This window comes from Oncorhynchus kisutch, linkage group LG19, assembly GCF_002021735.2.
Source record: "Oncorhynchus kisutch isolate 150728-3 linkage group LG19, Okis_V2, whole genome shotgun sequence".
NCBI classification, from domain to species: Eukaryota; Metazoa; Chordata; class Actinopteri; order Salmoniformes; family Salmonidae; genus Oncorhynchus; species Oncorhynchus kisutch.
The window spans coordinates 10,674,923-10,698,226 of NC_034192.2; the positions used below are offsets into that span (position 1 = coordinate 10,674,923).

Genomic DNA, 23,304 nt, shown 5'->3' on the forward strand with positions numbered 1-23,304 from the left:
CAGGAGGCAGCAGAGGGGGATCTTCCAATTCTACATTTAGTAAATAGTAGGGGAGACTGACTCACTGATCTGTGCCTACAATATAGCCTCGTGTCCAAGTTTAAAATGTAATGATGGAAATATATTGTCGCTTGCATTCTTTAATTTGTCCTTCCAAACACTGTTCTGTTGTGACAGTTTAATTTCAAAAAAGTAATTTCCCCACTGATACATTGCTCTTTATCATGTGGAGCATGGGTGATACAGTGCCTTATATTTCCCTCATGACTTTTTAAACTTTGACACGAGGATACATTGTAGGCAAACAAGACAACATATTAAATTTAGGTACTAAGATTATTTCTAAATGTGGTAACAGGCAGTACACTATTGTCATGACTATGACATGGACACAAATCAGTAATACAGTATCCCATAGGAAATCAGCAGGCTTATAGGGGGCACTAGGGTTCAAATGACCATAGTGATATCGGTAGACATTTTTTTGTGTGGGTCAGTGGGTGTGTGTGTGTGTGTGTGTGTGTGTGTGTGTGTGTGTGTGTGCCCACCTCTTCATACTGAGAAGTAACCCAGTTGACATTGGCTTGGGGAAACCTGTGCCAGGCAGTTCAGTGTGGACGGGGGTAGAAGAATGTTTGATCAGAGTTCATTCACTATGGGAGTCACAGCAGCAGGTGTGTTCTCGCTGATATAGCTAGGCAACACAGAGAGTAGAGTACTGGTGCGTTCTAACAGTTGAACATTGAACCAACTGAGTCTGCCTATAATGGAAGACAGAATATACTGTATGTTGAAATGGAGACTTATGATCGTTTCTGCTTTACAGAAACTTGAATCTGAATTACAGAACAACAAATCACTTTGATACAGATACAATTGTCCTCACTCATAAACAATACAAATGCATAATTCTTCATGTTAAACCATTTCCACACAGGAGAGGGCATAACTGTGGAGTGTTTAAAGCACCTTGTTGTGAATGTTTGGGGTTCCTTCCACTACTAACTAGAGAGAACTGCCCTGCTATAGTTTTCCATCAGGGAGTTCAGCAGAGGTCAAAATGTGTTTACACATTGTTGGTTTTCCTGAGATGGAAAAGCTGTCCAAACCTGGGCATGTAGTGAATGGATGAAATTAAATTCATGACTAAACAATCACAGTTACATATGGTCTGATACTGATGTGTGTGGTTTTATTATTTTAATAAACATTGAAATAAACTAATACAGACACTTTTGTATAAAATGCCCAAGATGAACCTAACGGGTGTTTTTTTTCATGAATGTCGATCACTGTTGCGTTCTCTTGTCCGAGCCGGTTTCGTGGTCTTAATAAACGGACAACTATATTCCACTGATAGTACGGATAATTAATGTCGAACAGCAATTCTTACTACAACACCTGGACATTTTTTTAATCGTTTACCCTTGGTAACAGATAAAAATGTGAAAGACTTGCTGTCAAACGCACCGAAATGTCAAATACATGCGTGCCTCGTTGGAGGAAGTAGTGGGATGCGTGAGCGCGCACGTAGACAGTACCTCGCGCACACGCAGGTTCTCGGGTATAAGCTGGCTGTGGCTGGCTCGAACCACTGTCATTCCGAGGCAGGTGTGTGTGTCATCAGGTGCTTCCACACGTCCCCAGACCACGTTGGACTAATTCTGTCGTATTTTAATTTGTGTTAATTAATACAGCCATCATGTTGTGGACAGCGAACCGAATCATTAGGAAATTCTCTACCAGCTCTGTAAGTAACATTGTTTATGTTGCATCCGCTATATCCTCTGTGTGTCCCCCCCTGCCTTCCCCTTTGTCACTATGGAGAATCCTAATTGCTTGCCAGCTGATTCACACGATGTTGTCATTGTTGTTCTGGTGCATGAATAGCTATCAGGTTAGAATTGAGTCATCTTCATATGTTACAATCAATGAATGACTCTGTCTCAGATCTGTCAATGCCTGGGTGTGCACAGGACACACTCACAGTAGCCTACAATCTAATCCAAATATGATGCATGCTTGACATTTATCTTGTTTGATACCTGATATGCAGCATTATTAGTTATTACTATAAAGCCGAATGTATATTATGTATTTGTATTCTAACAACCATACAAAGAAAGGCATGTCTTTGTCAATTGCCACGTTATGCACGCTTCTCCATCGCTGCACCAATTACTTCCACTGTACGGTTCATGGGGAGTTGCGTCAGCTGAACGAGAGAGACCACAGACAGCTGAGCAGAGCGGTTTAGCAACACACTATCCAGAAGTCCACATACCCGCAACGACCTGCCTATAATTCGACTGACATGAAAGTTACTGTCAGGATATTAGCAAGGAAAATGGACTGCTACGATATGGTTTTGTAGGTGTTGTATAAACACTACCGGCCCCTACCAAACTGCTACTGTAGATGGTTACAATGTAACGCCAGAAATGTATATCTTATCATGGCCGTTTTAGATAGGTAGTCACTCAGTGTTGGAAAGTATAGCCTACCCTGCCTGTCTGTATGTATGTAAGCCTTCACGGGGGCTGTTTACATTAGGCTATAACAATTGAATAACACATTGTCATAACATGTATTATGTTGTTATTACACATGAACCTCTATAGATGTACTTTATTCCTAGTCTATTTCGGCATAGGAAACTTGAAACTTTCCGTTTTCACATGAACTTTCCAGACAGACACACTGACTGTAGTAGCCGTCTGAACTTACTTGAGCATTCATTCTAGTTGGAGGAGGGGGTTGTGCTCTCAGTAGCCAATAGCATTTCAGACCACTCTCTCTCCCAGAGGACTGAGATTTATTGCCCATTGGGCCAGTCTGGCTGCCAGAAACTGAAAAAAAACTTTGCAGTGGAGAGGGCAAGAGTAGCAGAGAGGGAAAGAGTAGCAGAGAGGGAAAGAGTAGCAGAGAGGGAAAGAGTAGCAGAGAGGGAAAGAGTAGCATAAATGCTTTTCAATGTTACAAAATGTCTATGTATACTCAACACAAGGGATGTTAGAAGTGAAGTTGAACATTGGCCATGGACATGGGTATGGTCCAATTGAAAGTTGGTGTTTGTCACCATCAGTATTTGGTCATATTGGTTCAAAGCCTGAGGGATATGGGGGAAAACTATGTGTTTTGATCTTAAAACGCACCAGTACAGTGTAGGCTATTCTTGTTGTGTGTGAGAAATAGTTTTTACCACTCTAACTCACATGCTCCTTCTTCTCTCCTGTTTCCTCCAGAATTATTACCAAAATAAGCTGAGACTGGCTCTGATTGGCCAGAGCCTGTTTGGACAGGAGGTGTACACCAACCTACGGAAGCAGGGCCATAAGGTGGTGGGCGTGTTCACTGTGCCAGATCGGGATGGCAAGGCAGACCCTCTGGGTAAGTATTGACACGCTGGTGATGACTGGAAGGGGAGTCTCTCTCTCGACTCAGTGAATGAATATTGCAGCAAAGCATTTATGGAAGTGGTATGCTTACATCCTCATCAGAGCATGGCCACATTGTTACCATCTGCATGGCCTCAGTCATGATCCAGTCCGTCCTCTCCCAGACTCCCACGGTCTAACTGAGTTAGTGGAGTTTGTGGAAATGATTACTCCCAGTCACTTTTCTAAATGAGATGCAATGGCTTCCGTGGTGTCCCTGATGATCTGACTGCCCCTGTCTAACGAGGGAGGTAGACCCGTGTTGACTCTGTAAGGCTCCTGTACAAAGATCTTTATGCCCAGCGTTAGCCCCGGGACTGTGGGCCCATTGATTTAGTAGGGAGAGGCCCTGAGTCGACCCAGAGGAGCAGCAGTGAGGGGAAAAGTCTGCCGCTATCTGTCGCTGCGGCTGGTTTGATATGATGCACATTATTTTACCCATCATGCATCAGCTGAGACGGCAAGGGTCCCTGTTCTGTGCTTCTCCCCCTTTCTCTTTCTATCTCTGCTTTGCTCTATCCTCTCTCTATAGAGAGAATAACTGACTAGATGGGACAATATCCTTTGTTTCACGCCACTGCGTCCTTGCTAGGCAAACAAACAACCACACACAGGGGAGAAACACACCCCTGACCAAACCCTGTTAGTCACTATTACCCTGATTTAGCCTAACTTCAGTCCAGCCTGACTCTGCAGCAGAAGAGGCTGGTGGGAGAAGCTATAGGAGGACAGGCTCATTGCAATGACTGGAATGGAACGGTATCAAACACAGGAAACATATTGAAACCACATGTTTGACTCTGTTCCATTTATTCCATTCCAACCATTACAGTGACCCTGTCCTCCTATAGCTACTCCCACCATCCTCCTCTGCTCTGCAGTGAAGTTAAACAGTGGCCCACTGAGTTCTTGGCACAGGATGGAGAAGTTTGTACCGTTTGGCCAGGGAAACAGATCTCTATGTTAATACAATTTTTATTTTTGCCATCCCTGTAAAAAATAACATTCCCCTATGAGTTCCCATGATCTGGCAGAGGACCTCTGGTCCAGAGACATGTCAGGGTCTGAATTGCTGGACACAGGTACTGTAAAGGGAACCTTGTTACACAATATGATCAAACATTTGAGTAAAACATTGTTTCACATTTGCCGATTATTCTTGGGCAAAGTATTTACCAAGGCAGATGGTTTGATTGTGGGTATTTTTTGCCTACTGTTTAAGTGTTTACTTGACAATGTAATGATGTAATGCCACATCTATAGACCCATTTCCCGCTTCATGAAAAGTTGCACGCACAGTCGTCGGAAACCTCTTTGTTTACCCAGCAGTGGATACGATCCCATGCAACTTCAGCGCCTACAAGTTAACAAACACGGAATCAGATGGTTATCGTCCAAAGCATCGCAGATGTCATGATTACCTAGCAGGCTAGCAAGTCAAGGTAAAATATGAACAATAGAGTTAGATAAAGCCAGAAGAATAATGTGCTATAGCCACCAGTCCTGCATGTTTTCATGGTCAACATTCACTTCCTGTTAAGTTGTGTCAACGTCCCGACATCAGCTTTAGCTATCCTGCTTACAGAGCTTTTTGATGTTGGGATGCCCGCACTTCACTCGAACGTAACGTTGGATGGTAAACAGAAACTGTCTCTATTAGCCTAACCGTCTATGAGTCATACAGTCTAACACTTTGCTTATTGCCATGACATAAAGCATGGCCTTCTAGTACTATGAGGCTACTACCATGCGTAGCACCCATATTAGGACAGCTGGCTGGATGAGGCCAACAACTCCATGTGTCCAGCCCCCTGTCCTGTCCTGTCCCACCCCTCCCATCAGCGTGTGTGTGTGTGTGTGTGATTTCATTTGTGTGGAGCAGGTGGGGCCAAAGTGTGGGTTTCATGTGACCATAACCCTGGTAGGGTAGTGGAGCAGGCTGTGTCCTGGAACTGGTTGGAACTGGGGAAGACCGGAACCCCCACGCACACCAGGGTTGGGGTCAATTTGGGAATTTCTGAATTTAATTTAATTCAAACAGTGAATTTGAATTGGCCACACACCACAGGAAGCAGAATTTGATTTGAATTTAATTCAAAGCAATTCAACTGAGACGTGAAACATGAAAGTCTCATTTATATCAGAAGTCTTTTATCAACAGAATATGCTACTTATTCATGCAAGGAATTCACATACCATTTCAAATATTAGTTTGATTATAACTCAAAGATGTCAAACACTATTTTTCATTTCATGAGATGCTGGATTGTTCCCTTCCATACTCCAGTATTTGATCTAATGCAATGTATTTTTTTCTGATATTTAAAAAACACTAAGAAAATGATTAATTATTATAGACAACCCACAACAATGTCTTAGAATATATCCAGACCACTTATTATTTAGAATTGTTTTAGGAGAATGTTTCAACCTTATGCTACATGGTAGTGGTAACCATACATTATATCAAAAGAAACATTACTATGGTAATGTATAGAATAAATAATCAATTTCAAGTGTGCTTGACTCCTGAAATAGGCCTACACAGGATCACTGCTGTCGACACTATGACCCTATGGAGAAGGTCAAACGCAGAGGCACGTGGTCATTTCAGCTGTTGTCAATACGTATTCAAATTCTATTCAAATTCTGCTTCATGTGAGGTGTGGCCAATTCAAGAATTTAATTGAAATTAAAGAGCAATTCGGAACTCAATTCAGAATTAACCCCAACCCTGACGCACACCCAGATCACACAGATAATGGTCACACAGATAAACTGAGATACACACTCACATACTGTACACTGTACAAAAGGAAAAACGAGTCTAAACTAACAGAGAAAATATAGAGATGTTGTAATGTTCTATCATTCCTGCCTTCCTGACTATCTTTATGATTACCTCTCAATTTACAAGATAAAGAATTCAATATTTGTCAAAGTCATCAAATCTCTGTTACTTCCCCCACCCCACCAGCGGTAGCGGCGGAGAAGGACGGGACGCCGGTCTTTAAGTTCCCGCGGTGGCGTGTCAAAGGGAAGCCCATCCCGGAAGTAGTGGAGGCCTACAAGGCGGTGGGGGCTGAGCTCAACGTCATGCCCTTCTGCTCCCAGTTCATCCCCATGAATGTGATCGACCACCCGGCCCACGGTTCCATCATCTACCACCCCTCCATCCTGCCCCTGCACCGCGGGGCCTCCGCCATCAACTGGTGAGGGAGGGAAGAAGAAAGGGTTTTAAGATGGAGAGGATTAAGGTTTATAGGCATGTGTGGTGGGGTAGTTGGGTATGTGTCTGTCTATCTCTGTCTGTCTCTGTCTGTCTGTGAAGTGAAGAAACTTGACCACGAAGTTGATAGGTCAAGGGTTAGCCTGTCAAGGGGTGTGTGGGTGAGCCAGGCCTAAACTGACCACCAGAGAAGACAGACAGAATAACAAGTGTGCTTGACTCCTGAAATAGGCCTACACAGGATCACTGCTGTAGACACTATGACCCTATGGAGACGGTTAAGTGCAGAGGCACGTGGTAACGAGCTGTTGTCAATACGTATTCGTGACCAGTGTAAAGTCTTTAGTGTGTGCTTTGCCCATATAGTTAAACACTTGCTGGAGAGCTGAGTAGGAGTGAGAGGTGCTATCTAACTGGTCTGGTTTGGGGATGAACTGTTTGTAATGTGTTTGGCTGAGTACAGTTTGTCTTATCTTTTTCCTACCCTTATCTGTTCTCGGTTCCTGTTATCCGTGTTGGGTGTGTGTGTGTGTGTGTGTGTGTGTGTGAACAGCTATGTGGATTTAGCCAATATTTGACACTGATCTGTGTCTGATGAGCTTTGTGATTGACATAAATTCACTGAAAACCTGCACAATAATGTTAATATTATTGCTAATTAGCTAATAGCTTAATCACTGATCTAGCAGCATTATTAACTAAGTGTTGAAATCCTGTTGCTGCTGGAGTATTTTGCTACAATACCGGTCCAAAAATTTGTCACGGTTTAGTTCCTGGTTTTATGCATGACCCGATTCCATGAGTGACCTGCTCCATATGGTCCCATGTATGACCCTGTTTCTGTGTACATCCCAGTTCCTATGTATGACCCTGTTTCTATGCATGACGTTGGTTCTGTGTCTGACCTGGTTCTGTGTCCTCCTCAGGACTCTGATCCAGGGAGATAAGAAGGCTGGGTTCTCCATCTTCTGGGCTGATGATGGTCTGGACACGGGTCCCATCCTGCTCCAGAGAGAGTGTCCTGTGGAACCCAACGACACGGTGGACTCCCTCTACAATCGCTTCCTCTTTCCAGAGGGCATCAAGGCCATGGTAACCATAGCAACACACCATCATCGGATCACAGTCAGGATAAAACATAACACAGTCCCACTGCTGTAACACGTAACACACTGACATCGCTTGGGGGTTGGTGTGTTTTTGTGGTGCAGGTGGAGTCAGTGCAGCTGATCGCTGATGGGAAAGCCACGCGCGTCCCCCAGACAGAGGAGGGGGCCAGCTACGAGGGTATCCAGAAGAAGTCCAACTCCAAGGTGAGATATTGAATGTGGAACATCAACAGCGAGAGACACTGCCCACAGCGTCACCTGGTTAAGGCTGTTTGTAGGGAATGAAGGAAACTAAGTCAAATATCATGTTAGGAAATAACCATTCAAATCTTTTTCCTGTCCTGTCACTATTTTTGCCCAAATGATTGTTTTCTCCTGAAAACTGTTTAGGGCAGTTTGATGTTGCTCAATTTGTAGCCATTTAATTCCACAATACGTCCATTCATTACTCAGTTTGGAAAAGTCCTGTTTAGTGAGAGGTTGATGTACTAGGGCCAGTAATGGGATGAGGGGTTGTCTAAGGAGGGTGTAGGGTTTGACTGGGTGGGGGGAGTGTTAACTCACTAGAGCCTACAGCACTGGCGAGTGGGGGGGGGTTAAGGTGTTGCATAATAAGCAGCCAACTGTTTGACCTCCCCCTGATTCCTAGAAAAGGAAGATTTTCTTCCTCATCCTCTTCTTCCTCTCCTCCAGGTCAACTTCGCCCAGCCGGCAGAGGCTATCCACAACTGGATCCGTGGCCACGACAAAGTCCCCGGGGCGTGGACGGTCATTGATGGTCAGGTGCGTTCCCTAAAACACACAATCACACACACACAATTACATTTACAGTGTGTGTATGAACAGTACGTAGTGTCCAATGTTCTGTTTCTGTATTACTGTGTGTGTGTGTATCCTCATTGGCAGTATGTCAATCGAACCCGTGTCCTCTCTCTCCTTAGACTGTGACTCTGTACGGGTCATCCATGCTGGGGTCGTCGGTGCCAGCCGGTCAGCCCCTGGAGATAGAGGGGGCGTCCCAAGCTGGGGTTGTCACCAAGAACGGCTTGGTTCTGTATGGGTCAGATAGCAAAGCGGTGAGTCACGGAAAATGAGCTCAATGGGAAATGAACAAGGAAATGTCCAGCCAAGTGTCTAGTGGCAACCTTGTTAGCTTTATTGTCTGTGCTGTAACATGGAGCACTATATCTATCATCCTCCGATGGCTTCTAATGTTCATTTTGTGAATGATTTCTCCAGTTTAGTCATTAAGACATAGCTCAGGCCTAACCTTAACTATTTGTTGCCTCTCCTCCTTCTCCCTCTCCTCACCCTCTCCCTACTCTGGTTCCTCCACAGCTGATGGTGAAGAACCTGCAGTATGAGGATGGGAAGATGATCTCTGCTGCTAAGTACTTCTCTTCAGGAGACACCGCCCGCGTGGAGCTGACTGATGACGAGAAGAAGATTGCAGAGGAGATACGAGTACGTTTCTCATTGTGTCTCTGAAGGCTTCCACATAGCCACGTGTGATAGTTTGACTCTACCACGACAGAATATGTTACTTAGTATGCCGCCATGTTGTAAACACATGATTCAGATAGAAGCTGTTCAATTAGCGCCACTGATTCAGTGTGTTGCCGCTCCAGGACATCTGGAAAGGCATTCTGAGCAACGTTGCTGCCATTGAGGAAACCACAGACTTCTTCAAGTCAGGAGCTGCTTCTATGGACGTGGTCAGGTGAGTGTGCTTTCACTGGCATTGGCCTGGTTTAACCCTTAATTTCCCTCACTTGACCTCAAGCTTTTTTGTTATGAATTTTATGAACAGCGACCGGATTTTGATCATCAGGGTGACTTTTGTGACCCTAGTTGACCCCATTGTACCTGAGTGACATATCCTCCCATGACCTGACGTAATCTCACTATGACCCTTCATAAACTCTGCTATAACCCCATCTTCTCCCCAGGCTGGTGGAGGAGATCAAGCAGAAGTGTGCAGGGTTGCAGCTGCAGAATGAGGACGTGTACATGGCCACCACCTTCCAGGACTTCATCCAGATGTTTGTGAGAAGGCTGAGGGGGGAGGACCAGGAGGAGGAGATGGTCATCGACTATGTGAGTCAGACAACCAACTGTCATACAGTAGCCTGGTCCCAGATCAGTTTGTGCTGTCTTGCCAACTCCTATGGTCAGTTGTGCAACAATGTTTATAGGAGTTCGCAAAGGCACCACAATTAATGACCATGTGAGTTGGCAATACAGGTAAACTGATCTGGGACCAGGCTAGTCATACAGAGCACAGATGGTGTTATTATTGATGATGATGAGAAACATACTGTTTCCCACTCACCTTCCAAGTGTTTATCACACATATACACGTGTTTATGAGACACCGTTGGATCTGTAATTTGTCTTTGGCGTGTAATGTTATGCCACTGTCACGGTTTGGTTCCCAGGCAACTAAAGACGTCAACAACATGACGGTGAAGATGCCTTGGCAGTGTTTCATCAATGGCAAGTTTGAGGACGCAGAGAACGGCAAGACCGCCGATACCATCAACCCTGCCGATGGCTCTGTGAGTTGTAATGCAATACAAACAGATACACCTGAACACACACACACACACACACACACACACACCCTACTATTACTCATCTATCAGACTTAGATATACACTCTCACATACACACTGATATACATACTTGTGGACATTGTTGTATTGGTACTTCATGAAATGTGAACCCTTTTCCCTAGGTGATCTGTAAGGTAGCCTACGCGTCAGTGGGAGATGTGGACCGGGCGGTAGCAGCAGCCAAAGAGGCCTTTGAGGTTGGCCCCTGGGGCAGGATGAACCCTAGAGATCGTGGCACCCTGCTGTACAAGTGAGCACCAAGCCTACAGCGCCTCCTAGAGGCCTGGCGGAGATCTGCCTCGACTCATTATGGAGTATAGTTACTATCAGGGAACTTGTTTATATAGTGCAGATTTATATCCATTTATACAACAATAATATATTTTGAGGACAAAGACTGTTGACCTCCCCTCCCTACCAGGCTGGCTGACCTGATGGAGGAGCACCAGGAGGAGTTGGCCACCATAGAGTCCATAGACTCTGGAGCTGTCTACACCCTGGCCCTGAAGACCCACGTAGGCATGTCCATCCAGACCTTCCGCTACTTTGCCGGCTGGTGCGACAAGATCCAGGTACAGTTTCACCTGCATGGACCAGATATGTGAAATAAACTCAGCAAAAAAAGAAATGTCCCTTTTTCAGGACCCTGTCTTTCAGAGATCATTCGTAAAAATCCAAATAACTTCACAGATCTTCATTGTAAAGGGTTTAAACACTGTTTCCCATGCTTGTTCAATGAGCCATAAACAATTAATGAACATGCACCTGTGGAACGGTCGTTAAGATACTAAGATACTAACAGACGGTAGGCAATTAAGGTCACAGTTATGAAAACTTAGGACACTAAAGAGGCCTTTCTACTGAACCTGAAAAACACAAAAAGAAAGATGCACAGGGTCCCTGCTCATCTGTGTTAACGTGCCTTAGGCATGCTGCAAGGAGTCATGATGACTGCAGATGTGGCCAGTGCAATAAATTGCAATGTCCGTACTGTGAGACGCCTAAGACAGGGAGACAGGACGGACAGCTGATCGTCCTCGCAGTGACCGACCACGTGTAACAATACCTGCACCGGTACATCCGAACATCACACCTGCGGGACAGGTACAGGACGGCAAGAACAACTGTCCGAGTTATACCAGGAATGCACAATCCCTCATCAGTGCTCAAACTGTCCGCAATAGGCTGAGAGAGGCTGGACTGAGGGCTTGTAGGCCTGTTGTAAGGCATGTCCTCACCAGACATCACCAGCAACATCACCTATGGGCACAAACCCACCATCGCTGGACCAGACAGGACTGGCAAAAGGGCTCTTCACTGACAAGTCGTGGTTTTGTCTCACCAGGGGTGATGGTTGGATTCACGTTTATGGTTGAAGGAATGAGCATTACACCAAGGCCTGTACTCTGGAGTGGGATCGATTTGGAGGTGGAGGGTCCGTCATGGTCTGGGGCAGTGTGTTACAGCATCATCGAACTGAGCTTGTTGTCATTGCAGGCAATCTCAATGCTGTGCGTTACAGGGAAGACATCCTCCTCCCTCATGTGGTACCCTTCCTGCAGGCTCATCCTGACATGACCCTCCAGCATGACAATACCACCAGCCATACTGCTCGTTCTGTTCGTGATTTCCTGCAAGACAGGAATGTCAGTGTTCTGCCATGGCGAGCGAAGAGCCCGTATCTCAATCCCACTGAGCATGTCTGGGACCTGTTGGATCGGAGGGTGAGGGCTAGGGCCATTCCCCCCAGAAATGTCTGGGAACTTGCAGGTGCCTTGGTGGAAGAGTGGGGTAACATCTGGTGCAGTCCATGAGGAGGAGATGCACTGCAGTACTTAATGAAACTGGTGGCCACACCAGATATTGACTGTTACTTTTGATTTTAGCCCCCCCCCCCCTCTGTTCAGGGACACATTATTCAATTTCTGTATATCTGTGGAACTTGTTCAGTTTATGTCTCAGTTGTTGAATCTTGTTATGTTCATACAAATATTTACACGTGTTAAGTTTGCTGAAAATACACGCAGTTGACAGTGAGGACGTTTCTTTTTTTGTTTGGAGCATTTTATAAAGATGTTTGCAGGGTTTTGTATGATGAAACTGGCGCCACTTCTTTTTCATTCACATGTCCCTGTTTGCCAAATCCTGACCTAGTTATCTAGATCTTTTTCAGTGATCTAGTAGTCTATGCATATCTTCTATTACATCATGTCTGCTGCAGGGCAAGACGATACCCATCAACCAGGCCAGGCCCAATCGCAATCTGACCTTCACCAAGAAGGAACCTCTGGGGTAAGGGGTCAGAGTTCACATACAACTCTACCAGGAAATATCAATATGTATTTAGATATGCACATGATTCATGAGTAGTGGTTTTAGTTTGAGCATTGGTTGTAGTAACCACTGCATTTGTCTGACCTGAGGCACCTGTTCATGGTGAGTGTTGTGTGTTTCCTGGGTGCCAGTGTGTGTGCCATCGTCATTCCCTGGAACTACCCACTCATGATGCTGGCATGGAAGAGTGCCGCTTGCCTTGCTGCTGGAAACACACTGGTCCTGAAACCTGCACAGGTGAGAACACACACACCTGCACAAGTTACGACAGATTCAGTCATAGATTTTATACCAGCCGGTGAACAACTTATGTAACACAGCAGTCACACATGACTCGACCTAACGTAACCTTTCTCTGCAGGCCGACATGTTAAAATAGCCTCTCTAGCACTGCACATTGCTGAACCACATATGTGAATATCAGATGTCATTTCATTCACTTGAAGAGATTCCCGTGTCCACAGCAAGGAACGTGCTTCACTCACTTTCTGCTCTCGCCCAAAAGGTAACTCCTCTGTCAGCCCTGAAGTTTGCTGAGCTGACTGTGAAGGCTGGCATTCCCAAGGGAGTCATCAACATCGTACCTGGCTCAGGTAACAGGACGCAAGGGAGCAAGGGCTTGTGGGAAGGGAGAGGTCCTCCAGGAGATCTGTGGGTGACTTATTAGATCAGGTTTTTGATTCTAATCTTTATTTTTCTGTTTCTCTCACTCCATCTACCACCCTCTCTCCCTTATCTCTACTACCCTTTCTCCCCCTGCTGCCCTCTGGCCCCTTTCTCTCTCTCTACCTCCCTATCCCCCATCTCTAATAGGTGGGATGGTGGGACAGCGCATGTCTGACCACCCTGACATCCGTAAACTGGGCTTCACAGGCTCCACCCCAATCGGCAAACAGATCATGAAAAGGTACAGTAGGGGGCTGGGACCCCACTTCCTGATTGGCTGATATTGAGCTACTTCCTGCTCATGCTTGCGTGTCATTTCCTGTTGCAGCTGTGCGCTGAGTAACCTGAAGAAGGTTTCTCTGGAGCTGGGAGGGAAGTCTCCACTCATCATCTTCAGCGACTGTGACATGGACAAGGCTGTGCGCATGGTGAGAGGGAGGGAGGGAAGGAGAGAAAGAAAGAAAGAAAAGAGAGAGTAACTAAAGGAGAAGGAAAAGAGGAGAGAGACTTCATACCAGTGTCTTCGAATTTCTTCATCTGACCTGCTCTTATTTTCATCATATTCCCTTCCCCTCCATCTCCCTTTCTGCAGGGTATGAGTTCTGTGTTCTTCAACAAAGGAGAGAACTGCATCGCTGCTGGACGCCTGTTCGTGGAGGAGTCCATACATGACGAGTACATCAGGAGAGTGGTGAGTATCCTGGACCCTCTCACAACAGTCCAAAACACACAATACACTTTTCCTCCTCCTTCACTTCCACCGTTTCATCCACCCCACAGCGACTGAGTCTCCGTGTGGCATAGCTCAAGGGTCTCTCAAGATCCCTTTCCTCGTCATAGACTTTGCATTCCTCCTCTTCCTCCGTCTCCCCTCTTCCCCCATCAGGTGGAGGAGATAAAGAAAATGAAGGTGGGTGATCCTCTGCACCGCTCCACGGACCACGGGCCCCAGAACCACAAGGCCCACATGGACAAGCTGGTGGAGTACTGTGAGGTGGGCGTGAAGGAGGGCGCCACGCTGGTGTACGGGGGCAAGCAGGTGGACAGGCCAGGTAAACACTTTTGAAGCAGTGTCTTTTCAATACTATTGTATCTTAGTATCACAGTATGCACTCATACCAAAGTAGCTATAGTAGAATAACCTGTGTTAAAATCAAATCAAGTTGTTTTAGTCGCATATGTTATTGCATATGTTATGTCAATTGGAGGTGTGGCTGTATTTCAAGGCCTACCTTTCTGCCTCTTTGCTTGACATCAGGTGAAAATCAAAAGAACTCAGCCAAGGCCTCAGAAAAAAAAATGTAAAAAAGTCTGGTTCATCCTTGGGAGCAATTTCCAAGCGCCTGAAGGTACCATGTTCACCTGTACAAAAAATAGTATGCAAGTATAAACACCATGGGACCACGCAGCCGTCATACCGCTCAGGAAGGAGACTCGTTCTGTCTCCTAGAGATGAACGTACTTTGGTGCGAAAAGTGTAAATCAATCCCAGAACAACAGCAAAGGACCTTGTGAAGATGCTGGAGGTATCTATATCCACAGTAAATGAGTCCTATATCGACATAACCTGAAAGGCCGCTCAGCAAGGAAGAAGCCACTGCTCCAAAACCACCATAAAAAAGCCAGACTACGCTTTGCAACTGCACATGGGGACAAAGATTGTACTTTTTTGAGAAATGTCCTCTGGTCTGATGTAACAAAAATAGAACTGTTGACCATAATGACCATTGTTATGTTTGGAGGAGAAAGGGTGAGGCTTGCAAGCCATCCCAACCGTGATGCACGGGGGTGGCAACATGTTGTGGGGGTGCTTTGCTGCAGGAGGGACTGGTGCACTTCACAAAATAGATGGCAGCATGAGGATGGAAAATTATGTGGATATATTGAAGCAACATCTCAAAACATCAGTCAGGAAGTTAAAGCTTGGTCGCAAATGGGTCTTCCAAATGGACAATGATGCCAAGCATACTTCTGAAGTTGTGGCAAAATGGCTTAAAAACAACAAAGTCAAGTTATTGGAGTGGCCGTCACAAAGCCCTGACCTCAATCCTATAGAAAAGTTGTGAGCAGAACTGAGAAGTGTGTGCGAGCAAGGAGGCCTACAAACCTGACTCAGTTACACCAGCTCTGTCAGGAGGAATGGGCCAAAATTCACCCAACTTATTGTGGGAAGCTTGTGGAAGGCTACCTGAAACATTTGACCCAAGTTAAACAATTTAAATGCAATACTACCAAATACTAATTGCGTGTATGTAAACTTCTGACCCACTGGGAATGTGACGAAATAAATAAAAGCTGAAATAAATCATTCTCTCTACTATTATTGTGACATTTCACATTCTTAAAATAAAGTGGCGATCCCAACTGACCTAAGACAGGGAATTTTTACTAGGAGTAAATGTCAGGAATTGTGAAAAACTGAGTCTAAATGTATTTGGCTATTTAAACTTCTGACTTCAACTGTATATGATGGGATGTATAGACATGGACAGACAGTGTGTGGATATAATATGCAGTATATCTATAATATGTAGTATATACATAGGATAAAATAGTATATTGTTACTGTAATTTAATTATACCAATATGTTTTCATTAATTGAATTTCCTTAATCTATTTTATGAGAATTTGTAAGATTCTTGTTTGCATAAAATAGACGGAGACCAGTCTTATCAATAATAGGTAACAGAATTTATTCTCGGAGCGTGCTACCACGTTACCACGAACAACAGTTTATATACAATAACATGACGTCATTTCATTGCTTCTAAAATGAATCCTCGACCGAGACAAAGGGAACTTTAAAAGTTCATTCAAAGTTCATTCCAACTCACTAACACATACACAAGACACACAACTGAATGAACTTTTGACTCCTCACCATTATCGATCACCACTTAGCTGACAGTTCTAATTAACAGAAATCCTAGGAATGTACTCACTGGCTTATCTAAAACACCCCAGAGCTCATTTTGTCGGTTCAACCATAGGTTAACTACCTTATCTGTTTACTTAATCCAAAACCCATTCCTTTCTTCCTAGTTGGAATGGTGTTCATTAACTTTAATTACTCCTTGTCCGTGTCACACAATCCCTTCTTATGAACTCATATTGTTAATCAGATATAATAAAACAGAGTATAACAGTTCTATTTAAAATAAGAATATTGTTCAGTCATTTAATCATAATTTTCCTAACAATATGTACCGCAATAGCTGAATAGTCAGTAACATAAGACTGGTTAGTGAATACTGACAGTACAACACAATTGGAGGCCACTGTAAATGCAACGTTTCAGCCAACCACCTTCATCATCATTGCTAACTACGCTGTGATGTGGTTTCCCTCCAGGGTTCTTCATGGAGCCCACACTGTTCACAGACGTGGAGGATCACATGTTCATCGCCAAAGAGGAGTCCTTTGGTCCCATCATGGTGGTGTCCAAGTTCAAAGACGGGTGCGTCTCCTCAGTCTTTAGAGAGACCACCTTTCTTCATCACAGATCCAAGTAATAGAGCTCTTTGTGGTTCCCAACCCTGACCAATGTCTTTTCTTCTCCCCTTCTGACCTTCAGTGACATAGATGGCGTGCTAAGCAGAGCCAACGACACCGAGTTCGGCCTGGCGTCCGGCGTGTTCACGCGTGACATCAACAAGGCCATGTACGTGAGCGAGAGGCTGGACGCAGGGACTGTGTTCGTCAATACTTACAACAAGACCGACGTGGCCTCGCCGTTCGGCGGTTTCAAACAGTCCGGCTTCGGCAAAGACCTTGGTGAGTCTGGGGTTAATCATGTAATCATTTAGGCAAGGGGTTTCATGTTGGACACTCATATTGGAATGTGGATCATATCATATACTGATTTTTGTTGGTGGTCTGTCATAAATAGATTGACATTTATTTTCTATTGTCTACCTTTCTTTTTCTTGAAACATAGTTCAAAGACAATGGGCCTAGGAGCTTTGAATAGCCTTGTGAGCCCAACATGCTTGATTTGAGTTTGACCGATTTAACTGTGCTTCTGTTCTGCTCGGCAGGAGAGGATGCTCTTAACGAATACCTCAGGACCAAAGCAGTGACTGTGGAGTACTAAGGCAGCCAGCCACTCCTAATAAACTGTAAAGACTGATCAATCAATCCACCTGATCACGACTCACCAGTCAGTCTCAATCAGGAGTCCAGCCTTGGCTTTGCTAACAGCAGGTGTGTGAGAGAGGAGACCTTTGATTTGTCGCTTACCTTCTGCCACGACCTCGACCTCATCAAGGTGCCTACAGTTTTGAGCGTTCTGTTCAGGAACTTGCATTACGGACATATCAGGCGGTTTCCCCCAGTTACAAAAGGGGAATGCACATATCAAACGCAGTGGTGGATTTCAGTATTCTGGAGCCAAGGTGGATTTGACTGGATCAACACCCCTTTACTTTGAGTTAAGTTTTCGGTTCCTCCACTCATCATGGAAGAACGTTTTGCTTTTCAAAAGGCGAGCGCTTCATCTCCTCCTGCTCTGTCAATCACACATTTCATTTTAGCTCAAGCATGCAGATTCAGATTTGTAGGTCATTTCTGCTCAGCAATGTTATGTTCTGAAGATATCCATAAGTCCCTTAGTTAAATTGTAATTTGTAAATATTTTATAACAAAAGAAAAACACTGAATAATTGGATATATTTTTGACATTGTATTTCTGTCAGAAAAGGAGCACTGTAGGTTACAACACTAGATAATGCACACCAACCTACCTGCCTGTTTTGGTAGTAAACTGAGGGATGGGGCTGGAGAAATCTATCTACTCTCAAATGTATAGACAGATCTATGGATGCAAGGACTGACCTTCCATGACGTCAACATTATAGTTAACCATGTTGAGGCTATATAGTTTACTTTGTTTACAAAAAAAGTAAAACAAGCTTATATTTGGGGTTAAACAGATGAATTAAGCATTTAAGGTATATTCAAGAATCAATGGGTACATATCAATTTAAGTCCAACAGTAAATTAACAAACTACAGATTGCCCCTTTAAGTTTAGTAAATAACATATTAATTTAAACGAGGTACTAAATAAACAACCTTAAAGACTTGTTGATATACAAATACAACGGCTAACACTAAGAACGTATACGCTCAAGATTATCATATTATGTGCCATTTTAATTAGCATTTTGAAAACTGCAGGGAAATCTGGTCTCTATGGAGATGTGGGAGACTCTTCTCCCCCAAACCTTGTGCAAAAACCAGCCCCAATACAGCATTGTTTGTCTTCCAACATAAATGTTGTACAATGGCGAATAAACTCCTTGATTTCTTTCTTCATCCATTGTCATGGTCTATACTTCCTTTTAACCAAGTGCGTTGGTGTATGTTGTCATTCACAACAACCTAGGATTTCATAACATTTTTATTATGAAACACAGTATACAGTTTTGGTGCTTTTTGTTTCAGGAAATAATTAATCTGGGAAAAACTTCATAACTCACAAACCTTGTGACCAACCATAACAGAATGCTGGGACTAAGCCTATCCATAACACAAAGCAGACAGATATAATAAAGCATTTGGTATTGAAGATGAGAAATTCAGTCAAACACTTCTGCTTAAATACTTAATGTACACAAACAATATGATCTATTAAATGGATTTAATACAGATCTTTCTCTGCCATCAATATACCATCAAGCCGCTATGAACTTTAACCTTACAAGTATCCTAGGGTCATCAGATAAACAGGAAATTATATGGCATATTCTTACTTCACAATCTTGAGAATGCACTCAATGCTTAGTCCCCATCTCAGTATGGCTCAAATAGCACTGAAACACTTGTTGACACATTTGGCCCTTATAGTACAGACACCCCCCTATGTAGACACCTATGTCCCCTTTATCCCTCACTGCAGCTGGTCTCCACTCACTGAAACACTGTTAATCCATTAGCCCTCCAGGACCATATCCTCACTGACCCACGATCAGTTCTTATTTAATGGTTATGAAAAGGGCTTGGAGAAGGAGAACGGATCCCACATCAGTTGATTAGTATTACCAACGCATGTCAACATTCTACACTGCAACTGTCCCAGTAGTCTCTTTAGGGGCCTATAACGGCCTAATCCTCTTGTTTCTCCAGGACTTGGATATGAACCTTCTTTTTCTGCCTCTGGCTGTTGCCAGGCAGTTTGAGGTTCTCCTCTGTGAGCTCGCTCTCCTCCTCAGAGTCGCTGGCGTCGTTGTCCTGTGAAGACTCTCTGTCCGAGTCGCTGTCCGAACTACTGAGCTCCACCAGCGACACATCCTGATAGACAAGGGAATCAATGTCATCATCGACGACACAACACCATTTCTTTAATTCTATTAACATAATGAGCTCATTTGAATGCTAGGCCAAAAGCCGGACACTGATGTGGTTCAGTGCAACATGGCAGTAGTGTTCCCACAGTTTCTATACGTTTCCTTATGTCAAAATAAACAAGTCTCCAACCCCTACATCACTCACAAACTGAAAATATATGCATACATTGTACAATAAATTGGTGAGAGGCTCAAATATCATGTTAATTTGTACATATGCACTAACTGCAGCAAAGTTGGTTCCTGTTCCAGTCACGTCTTTGGTCACGTTCACGTGGGCCAAACAAAAACCGCCTAATGATAGGTTGACAATAGAGCCTCCCACAATGCAGGCAATGGCCGCAGGGTGAAGTTGGTGAAGAGCAACTGCAGAAACTTGCAGTGGACTGCAGTCAAAACGTCATGATCACATTATTTTTGTAAAGTTCACGCAGTCAACATGGCGGACAAATTGTATCCTGATAAATGCAACACACTTTGAAAGGCGACTTCACAAAAGTGATCACCTCGAACGCGCCCAATGTCTCACTTGCAGGACAGAGTCAGCTATGTGCAAAGTAAACAGCAGAATCTGGCAGACTTCTGCAAAAACCATGAGTGGGAAGCACAATGCCAACTACAAAAAACTACAAAAACCCCAGCCGTGTACAAGCACATTGTTTTGTTGCGCACTCATCTGTAGTACCTGCAGTTCAACCTGTTGATTGTGGCAATGTCATATCGCAGAGTCTCAGTTGAATTTAGCTGATGAAAACTAGAAGTGCCCTTTCTCTGCTCGGTTGTCCCACAACATGTAGCCTGAACAGCCGCTAGTGGTCGCTGTTTACCTCTCTTTTGGAGTGGGACAATCAACAGACAGACTAGCGGCTATTCAGGCTACACAATAAGATAGGCCTGCTCGTGGTGTTCTGGCGTCACACTTCCCCTCGCTATAAAAAGACAGCCACACTAGACTCACCATCTCTATGACCTTTCCAGACTCCTCCACCCTCTCGATGTCATAGTGGCCATCAGGTGCCTGCTCCATCTGCAACTTGAGCTTCTCATTGGCCTGGGCCATCTGGGGCAGGAAGTTCTGCAGTCTGTCCAGAACTGAAACACGACACACAGTTGGATGTACGTAACTACACACGTAGCAATCTGCTGAACATATTTAGCAAGCTAGCCAATCTACAAACAAACGCCAGAAATATTTTAAACTCACCACTACTTCTTGGGACCCTCTCGGTCTGCAAAGACCTGCCAGCCTTGGGCCCCTTCGACTTGAGGAGAAGCTTGTCATGAAGACCTACGTACAAGGACACCGAAATGTTACATCTGACCACGTTGATGTGTTCATGCGAACAGTGGAGGCTACTGAGGGGAGGTCGGCTCATAATAATGGACAGAATGGAGTGAATTGTATAAAACACATGTTTTTTCCATTCCAAACATTATGATCCATCCTCCCCTCAGCAGCCTCCACTGGAACATAATGTTGTTAAGAGTTTGTGCATGTAGCTAGGATAGCTAACAGGCTAAACAACTCCTCAGATAAATCAGTTACGGGAAAAAGGATCAAACCTCCTCCGTTGCCACACGCGAGCAAGTCTTGTGAGCTTGTTTTGTTCAAATGTAACTCCATTTCGTCGTTGTGTGAAGCTTTTGCTTCAACATGTGTGCTGCCGCTGTTTTGCGCTTGCAACGTGAGAGTTTACTTCCGGTGTCATGAACGCCGACAACGTTTCAAAATAAAAGTCCACGACTTTCGTACCATAAAACACGTTTTATTGTCACACACACGGGATATGTGCAGTGAAATGTGTTGTTTTTAAACAGCGTCAGCCATAGTAGTATGGTGCCCGAGGGAACAGCGAAAGATTTTTCACTTTGTCGGCTCGGCTATTCATGGGTTTGGATTAGGGTTAGGGTTAGCTAAAAATGCACCAAAAAAAATCAACGTTTGACATTAATTGACTATTTTTTTTAAAATTAAATTCCCTCAGATTACATAGTAACAGAAAACGTGTCTGTACTTTAGAATAATATTATAATGTAATATTTGACGTCTTAAGTAATGTGGTCTGTCCCAACTGACTTTTATGTACAGTGGTTTTTGTATGTGTTCTTGTCTGACTTTAATAATTTGTCTATTTTTGTCAATCAAATAAGTATTTAAAAAATAAAAATAAAGATATTTTTGCTTAAAAAAATATTTGTCCGTGTTCTAATTTCATGGTCAAGATCATGACATTGATGGTAAAAGGAAATTATCTAGCTATAGTTTTACAATTTGTCAACTACTTTTTTATGTTTATTTTTTTGGTGATACAATTTTATTAATTATATTAACTCCAAATGATTGGTCACTACTGTCTGTATTTATCTATATCATGAATACTCTTATTATAATGTGCTACATTTAATATGATTATTGGCAGAACTGGCCCCTTTTATTAAACCTATGACATTTATAGAGCATCGGGAGTGTGAGTGGTGCAATTTGTGCAATGAAAGCTTTTAGAGCTTTATGATGTTGTGAATAACATCAGGCTGAGAAGGTTCAGGCAAACAAATCAAATATAATTATTAAGTCCTTTTTACATCAGCAGATGTTACAAAGTGCTTATACAGAAACCCAGCCTAAAACCCAAAACTGCAAGCGATACAGATGTAGAAGCACGGTGGCTAGGAAAAACTCCCTAGAAAGGCAGGAGCCTAGGAAACCTAGAGAGAGAGAGAGAGAGAGTGTCCTTTAGCCATTTGTACATTGTTAGAACACTGTATATATATATAATATGACATTTGTAATGTCTTTACTGTTTTGAAACTTCTGTATGTATAATGTTTACTGTTCATTTTTGTTGTTTTTCACTTTATATATTCACTTTGTATGTTGTCTACCTCACTTGCTTTGGCAATGTTAACACATGTTTCCCATGCCAATAAAGCCCTTGAATTGAATTGAATTGAATTGAATTGAATTGAGAGAGAGAGCTGCCCGTCCAAGAAGGCTCAAAGTCATTGGTCACAGATAAAATGACATCAAATCACGTTATATGTACAGTAGCTTTGATTGGACTAATCATGCCATCATCATACTTTCGAAATTTTAGCTAGCAGTCATCATCATGAAGCAAGTAAACAATCTACTGGCAAATCCTTTTTAATCCTTGTCATATGAAGAGAAATAATGGCTCATTGGCCATTGGACAGAAAGATTACACAACAAGTTAGAAATCGCTAATTCAACAATGAGTAGTTTGGAAGGAATCAGTGACAATGGCTAACTTCAAGCATTGCAAAGAAATTACTAGCCTGCTATTCAGTGGAGTGGCTGTGTGGTCCCAAATCTGGGATTAAATGGCTATTTTCCAAGTTTAAAATGATAAACATTCAACATTGGCCATGCTGTCAATGAAGCATGAGTTGTGCTTCAACTGTTAACTCGGAACTGCGAAAACTTGACTTCAATGAGTTCAAGACAACTGGGAAGTCAGGAATAAACAAGCTCCAACTGGGAAAATACGTTTTGAACGGTCATCCAACTCGGAATTATAAATCTGGCCTCTTTCTAGAGCTACAACC

The 23,304-nt window shown here is 43.6% G+C and overlaps 2 protein-coding genes across 2 annotated transcripts; one reads left to right on the top strand and one right to left on the bottom strand.

Moving 5' to 3' along the window:
- The first annotated feature begins 1,578 nt into the window (after positions 1-1,578).
- aldh1l2 (aldehyde dehydrogenase 1 family, member L2) lies at positions 1,579-18,706 on the top strand. The gene is made up of 23 exons (XM_020451990.2): positions 1,579-1,750; positions 3,246-3,390; positions 6,415-6,649; positions 7,593-7,758; positions 7,878-7,979; positions 8,469-8,558; positions 8,717-8,851; positions 9,114-9,239; positions 9,404-9,495; positions 9,725-9,872; positions 10,214-10,333; positions 10,513-10,640; positions 10,812-10,962; positions 12,612-12,682; positions 12,856-12,961; positions 13,230-13,317; positions 13,538-13,631; positions 13,719-13,818; positions 13,983-14,081; positions 14,277-14,442; positions 16,743-16,848; positions 16,966-17,165; positions 17,429-18,706. The coding sequence occupies exons 1-23, from the start codon at positions 1,703-1,705 to the stop codon at positions 17,482-17,484; spliced, it is 2,772 nt and encodes a 923-aa protein (XP_020307579.1). The 5' UTR covers positions 1,579-1,702; the 3' UTR covers positions 17,485-18,706.
- nopchap1 (NOP protein chaperone 1) lies at positions 18,542-22,443 on the bottom strand. The gene is made up of 4 exons (XM_020451992.2): positions 21,301-22,443; positions 20,942-21,025; positions 20,696-20,829; positions 18,542-19,681 (listed from the first exon to the last, which is right to left on the bottom strand). The coding sequence occupies exons 1-4, from the start codon at positions 21,359-21,361 to the stop codon at positions 19,496-19,498; spliced, it is 465 nt and encodes a 154-aa protein (XP_020307581.1). The 5' UTR covers positions 21,362-22,443; the 3' UTR covers positions 18,542-19,495.
- Positions 22,444-23,304: the final 861 nt, after the last annotated feature.

Excerpts from the sequence above, each read along its gene's own strand:
- aldh1l2 (XM_020451990.2), top strand. The coding sequence starts at position 1,703 with ATGTTGTGGACAGCGAACCGAATCATTAGGAAATTCTCTACCAGCTCT. Across the intron at positions 9,240-9,403 it reads AGATTGCAGAGGAGATACGA|GACATCTGGAAAGGCATTCT; the intron begins GTACGTTTCTCA and ends TTGCCGCTCCAG. Across the intron at positions 10,641-10,811 it reads CGTGGCACCCTGCTGTACAA|GCTGGCTGACCTGATGGAGG; the intron begins GTGAGCACCAAG and ends CCTCCCTACCAG.
- nopchap1 (XM_020451992.2), bottom strand. The coding sequence starts at position 21,361 with ATGGAGTTACATTTGAACAAAACAAGCTCACAAGACTTGCTCGCGTGT. Across the intron at positions 20,830-20,941 it reads GAGGGTCCCAAGAAGTAGTG|TTCTGGACAGACTGCAGAAC; the intron begins GTGAGTTTAAAA and ends GTCGTGTTTCAG. Across the intron at positions 19,682-20,695 it reads CTGGAAAGGTCATAGAGATG|GATGTGTCGCTGGTGGAGCT; the intron begins GTGAGTCTAGTG and ends CTTGTCTATCAG.